Here is an 11315-nt window from a genome sequence, read left to right as displayed (position 1 = left end):
ACCAAAAGGTTTCAACACTTAGACTGAATTTTGAGAAAACCACCTTGACTTGGTATTCTTCTCACTTATGGAATGATCTGCTCAGAAAAATGGTAGATGAAACACTAGCAAAAAAAGGCTTTAGCTTTATAGCCTCCAAATGCAACTTAAATGCCATTTAAAATCTATAAGATTCCTGAAAAGCCTGTAAATAATGCAGTTTGTTTTTTGTATTCAGATGACTTTAAGCCTGCATCTATTGATATGTCCTGTGAAGGAGACCTTGAAGTTGGCAAAGGTGAACAGGTGACAATAACGCTGCCAAATATTGAGGTGAGTGGGGTGAAGAGCAGCAGGCCCAGGGGAATGATTGGTTTTGTTGTCATCCGTATATACCAGATATAGGAGGATATGAAGTTTCAGTGCTGTTTCAGAACTGCTTGTGTGATTTTTAGAATAGAAAAGCAATTGCTCTAGAATGTAAAATGACAAAAGACCTGAAGGTTAAACAGCTGCGCTGTGACTTTAAGAGTATTCACCACGCTGGAAATATGCTGCGGGATGACCCAGAAGTGTTGCGTACACAGAAAAGCTTCATGTGGATGTTGGCAGTGCAAGTTTCCCCTTGGTATTTATTGCTCTAGTGCAGCTCTAAAGCAGGAAAGACTGGAAAGGGAAAATCTACTCCCTGCTGCGCTTTACTGCTCTGCTGGGAGGGTAAGTGAAACCCCTTTTGGGAGCAGGAGCCCTGCAGTGAGCATGCTCTCCTTGGAAAATAAGGATTTTATCTGTTTCAAGTGAAGCTAAGCTGGGTGAAACCTGTTAGAGTCAAACTCCAGCTGCTTTTCAGTGTGAATTTAAAGTGAATTAACTGATAACAATGTTAAAGACTAGAAATGATCGCTGGTGGTGAACTTGTCATGGCTGGGATGCATTGGTGTTTCTAAGGACAAAAAGACTACAGCAGTAACACTTACTGGACTTCTGATTTCATAGGGCTCAACTCCACCGGTGACTGTGTTCAAGGGCTCCAAGAAGCCTTACCTAAAAGAATGTATCTTAATTATCAACCATGACACTGGAGAATGTCGCCTAGAGAAACTTAGTAGCAACATCACTGTGAAAAAAACCAGGTGGGTGATTTACAGGAGAAACAACTGTGCCCTGCTCATTGTAAAAATGGATTTGGTAATGAGTCTGAACTGAGATAGATCACTACCTCTTACTATGTTTAGCGAAGCATCAATTTCAGAAAGAACCTGGCCTTGTTCAGAGTAGTGAAAATCTGCTTTCTCAGCACACCGACTGCACAGCTTTCGAGTCTTGACTGGCAGAAGAAATGGGATTTTTAAAATTTTATTTTAAGGCAAAACTGTCACATTGTTGGAAGAGATGACAGCTATTGTCTGATGAGTTTGAAGGGGTTAGAAATCCGTTTGGAAAGTATCTTGCCTACTGTCTTCTGACTTCTAAATAAGGAAATAAAAAATAAATTCTGTGATGTTTCAGTAATACTAATAGCTCATTTTTCTTGCACCAAATTTTTGAATATTTTTTTTCCTGTTGCTGAGTCCATATAAATAATTTCCAGCAAAATTATTATTACCTGATCCTGGGTAGGCAGGTATAAAAACAGATCAGCTCGCAAGGGGTAAAAAAGTTGTCAGCACTGTATTAAAAAACAAGTTTTAATACTTCTATCTATGATTATATACCTGTATAATTATCCAGAAGTCTAGTGATGCTATTTAGAAAGGCCTGACAAATAATCCCATCATTTAAGGTGCTGCGTCCCCTGGGTTCTTGCCTTTTCCCTTTTCTTCAAGTGATTAAAAATCTTGCTTTTACACCCAGAGCTGAAGGAAGCAGTAAAGTCCAGTCTCGCATAGAGCAACAACAGCAGCAAATGCGAAATGCAACTAAGGTTCCAAACAACGTTCCAAACAACGTTAAAAATTCTCCACCAAAAGAAAAGATGTTTCCCTCTTCTCCTATGGATGACATTGAACGTGGTAAGCTTCACTGGCACATAACTTGCAGAAACTCTGCTCTTAACTAGCAATTAGTTTTTTAAGAGCCAAGGTTTTTTGTTTGTGTGGGGTTTGTTTCTTTTTAATTTGAGATTTGCAGTAGAAGCTGATCATGTAAACGCTTTAGCTGACATGAAAATGACCACCCTGGCTCAAGTAGTGACTAAGCAGCATTTGGAACTTGCTAAGGTAAAAAAAATCAGACAAACCATTAGGCTTAATAAAGGCAAGGGTCCCACTGCTCTCTCTCCTCGAATCTGTCTTCTGCTGCTACTTTAATTAAGTATGTAGTGGATTGTGTTGTGGCACTGGAATCAACCGAGTCGCTTCCATTTTGACATTGCTTCTCGTTCTTTCTCTGTGCTCAGCAAATGTCTAGGTTACAGTGCTGTACAACTCAAAACACATTTTAAATTACTGGATCAGACCTTGTGAAAGATGAGGTTCCAATGGAAAAGACAGCTAAAAACCTGCATAAATCAACCCTTGAACAGGGCCCAGTACTCTTGAGAGACTCTGGTTTGGTGCAATGCTCATGTTTCACTTAATAGGAGGCTTTATTTCCTTTTGGAGGACCAGGAGGATGGCAGGTGGTAATTACTCGCTACAGAAATGCTGACAGGTGGCAGTTTCATTGACTGGAAATGACATCTGCCTCCCAAGATGTTCTGAATTCCTTTAAACAGATTTTTTTTTTTTTAGATGTGTCATCATGAAGGGTTTTGGGGTTTTTTCCATTTTGGTCTTAAACTCTGACCAGAAATCTATACTACGGAACAGTACTAGAATAACTCTAAGGTTGCAAAGAGGAAGGAGTATTTGAGCGCATGGAATATAATGATGCTTTTTCTTGGTGGCCTGTTGTTTTAGGTGGGGGTGGGGTGGTGTCAAACATATTGCAAGTCACCAAAATGTCTGCCAACATGTATCAAACTTTTGTGTAGTGCCAGTCCAATTCTGAGTACTACTAAGGAATGCAGAATAGTTGACAAACAGACCTGGTAGGGACCTTTTAAAGTCATCTAGTCCATCCTAGAGTCAGATTTCTGACATAATTTCTTAACCTGTTCTTAAAGCCTTCCTGTGACAGATCCTGTGTCCTCTCTGGCAATCCCTTCCAGGGCTTTGTTCACCTCACTGTTCAGGTTCTTCCTAATAAATAATCTGACAGTAAGCCTACTAGTACTTCCATATTTATTATACAAGTACAGACCAGATTACTTTGCTGATTTTGGGCAGTCCTTCCAGTATTCAGAAGGTGCTGCCTTTCCCATTCTTTATGCAAAATGATGTCAGCTGGTTCAGTCTTTCCTTAGAAGCTGAGTTTTCTAGATCCCCGATTCATTGTCCCTCCCCTTTAGCTATCCTGCAATAGGTCCCAAACTGCCCTGAATATAGTGCCTAAACACTACGCCTACTGTTTCACCGAAGGTTTTAGTAGTGCTTCACTCTTTGAAAATACTTACTTTAAATTCTGTCATATTGAATTACATCAAAATTCAAGGCAGAGATCTTATTCCTCAGTTTTTGGTGTTAACTGTTGGCCTTTTACTTAACATTTTTCTCCTGATGGACACTGGCAGGAACAGGGAGGAAGTGGAATTAAGTGCATAGCACTTGAGTGGTATCTTTCAGTTAGCTTAGAGCTCCAGGTGTGTGGTAGATTAGTTGTTTCCTCTGGCCTCTCTTCTCTAGAATTAATTTTGAAATGACTTCTTGATCATTCTGCTAGTTGCGTCCTAGTTTTTGCCTCGGCTTTTCTGTCTTCTCTTCTGTCCTTAAGCTGTTCTCTTATACGTGTCCTCACTCACTCTCCTTCTCTTTCCTTATGTTTGTCAGCCAGTATGATCTTTTATTGTACTTTCTGTTCCAACTTGCCATTGGGTTAGTTTGTCCTTGAAGCTATAGCCACACTATTTCAGGTGCCATTTTTCCTGAATGCTGTTTTCCTTTAGGCTGGCCTTTGATAGGGCTGACTGGCAGGAGTACCTTTCCTTTAGAGTGGCCTTTGGTAACTCAGAGTGGAAGGCTTCGTGGAAGTTTGTGTTGAAGCTTCATTCTTTTGTTTTCTATTCTTCTCTTGATTAATCTCTGAGCTGTCTTGCATCTTGCTGACTTTCATCTTCAACCCGCTCTTCTCTATCGGTGAATTTTCTCTATCGGTGAATTTGAAGTGAGACGAGGCACTCTGCTACTTGCTTTTTATGTCTGCTATATCAAATCTGTTCCCGAAGAATTGCAAGTGCTTGTAAGACCATCGTAACCAATGTCTGGATAGTTACAATCTGTTATAATGATGAACTTCTGCCATCTGGGTAACTCCAAGTTGCTGTATAAAATCTCTATCCACCATGGTTCAGTGGTCTGTGTCAGGCTTCTCACTTCAGCAGCACCCCTAGTTTCCACAATTAGCGTGTGTACCCTTTAGGGAAAACTTAATTTCCTCTGTACGTTGGATTTTGGCTACTTTATACCACCAATGAATAGTGTGCAACGTGATCTATCCAGCCATACTCTCATAAGTATTATTGTAATTAAGGGAGTTATTTCATCAAGGATGCAAGTTGGCTGAGTCCGCTTGATCTGTTAGTTTCCAGTACGTCTTGTCTACCTCAAATCTATAAAGGGAACAAGAATTTGTTGAACTCTTCCCAACAGTAAACTGTGGATGGCTCCTTTGGATATTCTTTGTGCTTAGTTTGACTTTGAGCGAAATATCACGTAGTCCAAACAAGTGTATCGATTGTGACGCTGAACTGCCGGGAGGTATTTTGGGGACAGCTGCAGACGTGTTCCAGCTAACTTACCTGAGTGACTAGAACTGCAGTTTTTAGTCAATGAAAGGCATCTCTGGGGGTGGTGAGGAAAATACGGAAGACTTGCTAGCTGCAGAAACTAAAGTTTATGTGGGATGTGGGGTTAGCATTTGGGTTCACAGTTATCTTGTTCTAATGCTTGGCTTGAAAGGGAGAACATGCCTAAGCTAAAAGAAGAAAACAGCAGGCTGGAGGCTTGCTTGTGCCCTTTTCTTTGTTCAAGAGTTCTGGTCATTTTGGTTTGGTTTTGTTCTTTTTTTTTTTACTTGCTATGTTGCATGATTTGCACCTGATTTCTGTTGATTTGTTTCTTTTTTATTCTTTTTGTCCCCTCCTCCTTGTATTTCAGTTATGATTTGCTTCTCAGTTAACATTCATCATGTTGTTTGCAGAGCTAAAAGCAGAAGCCAGTATCATGGACCAGATGAGTAGCTCTGACAGTTCATCTGACTCTAAAAGTTCTTCATCCTCTTCAAGTAGTGAAAATAGTTCTAGTGATTCCGAAGATGAGGAGAGGAAGCCCTCTCTTCCTATGTCAATGCCGTACCTGCAGCCACAGCCTACTGTGTCTACCGTACCACAACAGGCTGTCCCTGACAAAGATGCCAGTCATAACCGGTCCCAAGAGAGCAGTGGTCACATGATGAATACACTACGTAAGTACAAAAGCTGTTCTTTTCTCAGTGCAGGATTCCAGGCCTCAAGATTCTGAAAGGAAACCATACTGGTTTTAAGTATGTCTCTGTTATAATTAAAACTGTGGGAAGTCATGCTAGGGTTTGAGTGTTCAGCAGCGGTTTGAATTAGACACTGGGCTAGAAGGCTCTTTGTCCCCAGAGATATTAAATTAAAGCTGATGCAGTTGAAAACATTTCCTAAACTCTTCTGGCCTCCTCCCAGTTATATACATTGGGACTGGAGAACAGTAATTTTCTATTGAAAATACTTGAACTAACAGGGCACTCCCAAAACATACACTTAGAATTTCTTGGATAAGAACTATGGGAAGCACGCTGTGCTCACAATACTCTGAATTACAGAAGAGGTGGTGTATTCTTGGCTACTTCAGTTACTATTCTTCATGGCACTGTTCCCCTGGACAGCATGGCAAAGCTGTGCTTTGTAAAGGAAGGAGGCGATCTGCTTCCAGGTGATAGGCAACTGAAAATGTAACCTGAAGAGTAGCTGTGATGTTCCTCAAGAAGTGGAAGTCAATGCTCAGGGTATTCAAAAAGAGAGTTTGGACAGAGGAAGAGCCCCACTAGGTAGAGAATTTGTTTGCTACCTAAATGGCAGGAGTATTCAGACACAGAAGTGAATATTCAGTTATAGTGACTCTTCAGAAATTATTGCCTTTTTAATTAGGTGCTTAGTTGCACTCTCCCAGTTTGAAGAGATTCCCATCAACCCTAGTTTGCAGCCAAAGATCTTTAAGGTTTTTCGTTTGTATGTAAAACTGCTATACTGAAATTTTAGACTGACAGATCTACTTTTATTTCAATACTGGATAACATGAATAGGGTTGGGGTGTTTTTTTGTAGCTAGTATTTAAATACTTAAATAACCAGCACAGATACTTACGGTCTGCATTAACAGATAAGATCAGACTGAAAAGTCATGTGACTTCATGTGCAAAGGATTAAACACTGCTTTCATTTTACTGTCACTGTAGAGAACAATGTCTTCATGTGTATAATTTGTGTAACTATAGAGTGTGCCATTTATTTTAACCCTTATTCACAAATGGGATTTCATGTTCTTCATGCTTTAAATAAAACTGTAACGAAAATGAAATTAAGCTCTATGCCCCGTGACGGAATCCCAGCTGGCCAAGCTTCCACCGAGAAACACACTTACAAGTACAGGTGGCCAAGTCCACCAGTACCAACAGTCATAGTGAGAAACTGCTGCTTAAAACACGACAACATCGAACTGTTACAGGGGAAGTTGGTGGCTTGGTGGTGCTTAAGAACCACGTTGACGGTAGAACCTCTGCCTGTAGCATCGAGCCTTGGGTTTGGCTATATAGGCTTGCCTAGATCCTCAGCTTAACCCCGCTTACTTCTGCTACAGTTACAGTTCTATTCACTGCTTAAAACGATTCTGTCCCCAGTTTCCACTATGGTTAACACTTAAAATACCCTTCAACTAGATAAAGATCTCAATAGTTGCTTTTAGTGAGAATGTGTTTCTCTAGCACCCTTGCTAAGGGAATTTGGCAGGAGAGTAAAATGTGAGAAACTAAATGGATAGCACGTGGTTCTAGCTTGAATGGCAAGAGTTCTGAGTCAGGGTCCTGTACAGTCGTTTCTTCCATCTCATTTAATATTTTACAAAAAAATATTGAACCAACAAATGTCAGCACAAGCTGTTTGCTTGTCTAGTCCTGTTTTGAGGTTTGACCACTCATGTGCATGACTAGTTCTGTGAACTTCTGTAGAATCAGGGCCAGAGTGGGTCGTTAGTGAAGCTTTCCTTTGGCTTGCTGTGTGCAGGCAGAAGGCTGGGGGAAGGCTCAGAGAGCAGAGTCTCATCTTGCACATAGAAATTATATGGCTAAGGTTTTGTGGAACTCTGAAAACACAGGAGGTGGTGTCTAGAGCACGGTTACCAAATAGCTCTGTCAGATATACGTAGTCCTCCTCTTTAAAGAACCCAGGGCTCAAGACTGCCCCTCACCGTTAAAATCCTGTTTCTTCCCATTTCTACCTTTAGAAGGTGATTATTTAGGCTAACAACTTGCTTTATAACAAAGTTAGGAAATGGTGGCACTAATGAATCTGTTCCTCATAAATACCAGATCGTGTTGCTTTATGCCTACTTTTTGTTTAAACAAGAGCTATTGTAGTAATTTTCCAAAGAAAAACCAACATAGAGTGGCTATCCTGGTACCTTCTGTTATGTACATGGTATTCAGCACAACTTTTCTTCTTTGGATTCTTGGTGCTGGTACAAGCAGCTAGTCAGAAAACAGTTTTTCCTTGCATTAGTTTGGAGTTGGTGTGACCACCAAGAGCTGTGAAACACGGGTCACTCCTGTGAGTTTTTCCATCACCTATGTCTTGGAAGAATTCAGCTGAATGTATTATAGTCACTGATCTAAAAGTTCCAGGAATTCATGATTTGCAGTGCAATCTATTTCCCTAATTAATATTGCTAATAGGCAACTGGCACTGTGAAAACTAAATTCAACTGTTTTCCCCACTTTATTTCTGCTTTTTAAATACAGTAGAATCTGGATGTTTCTTCAGAGTCCTAGTAAAAGGAACTTTCCATTTTTGCACCAGACCCTTCTGAAAACTACCAGCTCTAGTCTGTGGTTTTGCTATCTCTCTGAGGTGTTTTTTGGAGGGAGGGTTATAAAAACGGGGCAGAAAGTTTTCCCTGAAGTAATTCCTAATGCATTCTTTCTGACTCTGGAACTTGGAGTTCTTGCTTTTCCCATCTGGTGGTTTTCACAAGCATTGGTATTTTTGGCTGGCGTTACAGGGTTTGTGTAATTTTTATTAACGATGTTGAAATAACTTTTGAAGGCTGCGGAATCGCTGTTTGGAAGGTTATCTTGTTGGTATTCCCAGTCCTCTCCTAAAGTAGGTAGTACATAACAGGGCTGGGATCTCAGCATTCACTGTCAGTTTTCCTTTGAGTGATAAATGCGTGAGTTTAATTTACCAATGCCATTCTCTGCCTTGAAATATTATTTCTGAGGATAAAATATTGTCCTGAATAATTATTGACAGACAGTTTGATTTTGTTATTTCAAAATTGCTTTTCTAATTTAGATTAAAATCGTACAGCTGTAAATGTTGTCCCTGTATAGAGGATTGGGAAAAAATTGTCTGCAGTAGCACTAAAGATGGCTGCAAACACCTTCACTAGTCTGTCTTTATATAAAAGTGTTTTCTGTTTTTTTTGCAGAGAATCACTTTCTAATTGTTAGTGATGACATAGTGGAAAACAAAGGAAGGCTAAATGCAGCCGTGTTAAAGCCTTCAGTGTTGTGGCAGAAATGATGTGCCTGGTAATGAGATCTGGTCTGAGTGTCTTGTTGGGTTTACCCTCCTGAGGTTGCTTTGTCACCCATCTGCAGAAGTGATCTGTGAAATTAGTGTGCCTGCTCAGTTTCAGTGATTTTTGGGGGGGGTTCTCTGTTTGGTTTTAGGCCGTTTCTGCACAACCTGAGATGGAATTTTTTTTTAATGGCTGTTTGGCAAGGGAAGCATGAATAAAAGCATCCTAGCTGGAACAAATTCTCAAGGATGCATGGGAAGTTGCTAGATCCAGTGTAGATGCTGTAGGGGATGCTGCTGTGTTTTGTGTTAGTTATCCGTCATCCTGGAAGGATTCCTGCCCTCCTACCCCCTAAGCTTCTGGACATCCATTGCAAGCACAATGAAGCCTTTCTTCTTCCCTTGCCATTTTGAAACATATAGAGAGAGCCACCAAATTAAAGCACTGTGTAAAATTTCTTTTGATGTTTTGTTTGTTCGCTTGTTCCAAAACCTGTTTGAAATAGTAGGTCACTGATACATCTTTAAATGGTACATCAAAGAGCTGCTCTTCCTGATTGAGACACCACTCTGTTTTCAAGCTCAGCTGAGCAGCATTCAGATGTGTGTATATATATAAAAAAAAAAAAAACAAACCAGCTTGGTTTTCACAAAACTGCATTCACCAGCAGTTTTCCCGATTATGAAGCATGAAAATGTGGGTGGCAAAGATAGCTAGGTGTTGTCTCTTGTGATCTGGTGATCTTAAATGCTCCCGTGGCTCATGAGCTAGTGGCTTCCTTGCCAAGATTTAAAAATTGTAGAGAGGTGATCTCTCCAAGGTTCTGTCTCTGAGTTTGATTCTGTATCTCTTTATTCTCTTATCCAAGAATATTTTGGATTAGAAGATACCTGTAAAGATCACCCAACCCAGTCCCCCTACCTGTTTGTTACTGGTTTTTGTAAGCCTCTAATTGGGAAAGGGAATCTCTTGAAAGAAGAAAAGCATTTCCCTGAAGATGACTAATGTGATGACTCTTTCTTCTAGGAAATGACTTGCAGCTGAGTGAATCTGGAAGCGATAGTGATGACTGAACAAATTTCTGGCCTTAAATGTATCATCTTTTTTGCTAAATGTGTCTTAGCATCTGTTTTGCACTAAGATTAGATTACCAGAGACTGGAATGAATGTCCTCGATTTTGATAGTAGACATCCTAATTTTCTACTGACACATCATGTCTGTAATACAGTGGCATTGATACCCTGTCAGTGCTATGGTTGTGTGTTTATCTTTCAAATTACTGTATTTACAGTAAAATCATGTATGATCTGGTTTTGATTATTTTTGCCTCAACCACCTGTTTTACTTGAACTGATTTGTAACGGCTAGTTACTTTATATAAATAGCTATGGAATGGAGAAATTTCTGATATTTATGGAGGCAAGTTTCCTTCCTATCGTTTAAATGCTGATCTCACAACTTTTACTTGGAGGGAGTGAAAGGGAGAACAACTAAATGAAGTCTGCTGTGTCAGCTACACTTTTTTTTTTTTTAGTTCACAGTTCATACCTTTAAGGAAACTGCTGAATAATGTGGTCCACTAATGCAGTTACAGTTTACAATTGTTCAACACATTGCTGAATTCTTAATTTCATTGTATTATAGGACTTTATATTTCTGAGCCTCAAGATTCCTAAGGGAACTTGTCTATTCTCTGCCTTTTTTTATGTAACTTGAATAGGCTGGTCTTTTTACAACCTTTTTGTATCTAAATTTAGATAACTGCAGAGACAGCAATGAATTTCCTTCGTTTAACTCTGTAATGGAAATCAGAAAATTTCTTTGTAGGAATATAAGTAATTTAATAAAGCAATATTTATCATCTTCGTGTGTCTGATTCTTTGTACTGGTTAAGAATTCTACTTCCTACCTATAGCAGTCATGCCAGTGGAAGGGTCATGCAGAAAAACAGAAAGCAGTGAAGTGGCAGCCCTTCTGCAGGAGTCAAGTGTTTGCTTTTGCCTACGTTGAGACAAGGGCTTGCCAAAAGTTTGTGGCAGTGCTAGTGTACTGATGAATATTTAGTACAGATTATATCCAAATGCCTTTGCTAAGGGATACTGTGTTAGACAAGAAGAGGGGTTTGCCTAGCCTTATTTTTTCCTGTTCGAAATTCTATTTCAAGACCTGAAGGATGGCAGGTAGGAGTCCAAATTTCATCCTCAAGTTTACTACTGAAAACTTTTGTAACTAACCAGCAAATGTCTGTGGGGTGAATTCTGGTGAGACAAATCTGGCACGCAAGACTCCTTTGCTAGACTGCGGTGATTCAGCCGCAGCTCTGTGTCCAAACTGTGAGGACTGAATCCCACACACAAGCCTGAATGTGCAGACATGAGAAAATGCACACTCAGTAAATGCGCACAGCAGATAGAACTAGACTAGCTTATTCTCTCAACTGTGCTGCAAGTATCAGCCCGTGCTCACCTTTAGGCAGAT

At 40.0% G+C, this 11315-nt stretch overlaps 1 protein-coding gene across 1 annotated transcript; it reads left to right on the top strand.

Moving 5' to 3' along the window:
* Positions 1 to 223: 223 nt before the first annotated feature.
* EAF2 (ELL associated factor 2) lies at positions 224 to 10699 on the top strand. The gene is made up of 5 exons (XM_010144266.1): positions 224 to 312; positions 976 to 1112; positions 1834 to 1991; positions 5218 to 5481; positions 9863 to 10699. Exons 1-5 carry the CDS (start codon positions 244 to 246, stop codon positions 9907 to 9909), a joined length of 675 nt encoding a protein of 224 aa, XP_010142568.1. The 5' UTR covers positions 224 to 243; the 3' UTR covers positions 9910 to 10699.
* The last annotated feature ends 616 nt before the right edge of the window (positions 10700 to 11315 follow it).

The sequence above is a fragment of the Buceros rhinoceros genome, unplaced genomic scaffold (assembly GCF_000710305.1).
Source record: "Buceros rhinoceros silvestris isolate BGI_N320 unplaced genomic scaffold, ASM71030v1 scaffold38129, whole genome shotgun sequence".
NCBI lineage: Eukaryota > Metazoa > Chordata > Aves > Bucerotiformes > Bucerotidae > Buceros > Buceros rhinoceros.
Note: the sequence above shows the minus strand (reverse complement) of the source record. Positions and strands in the feature narration are given on the sequence as shown.

Coding starts and splice junctions, on each gene's coding strand:
- EAF2 (XM_010144266.1), top strand. CDS start 244: ATGTCCTGTGAAGGAGACCTTGAAGTTGGCAAAGGTGAACAGGTGACA. Junction 313..975: donor TAACGCTGCCAAATATTGAG/GTGAGTGGGGTG, acceptor CTGATTTCATAG/GGCTCAACTCCACCGGTGAC. Junction 5,482..9,862: donor TCACATGATGAATACACTAC/GTAAGTACAAAA, acceptor TCTTTCTTCTAG/GAAATGACTTGCAGCTGAGT.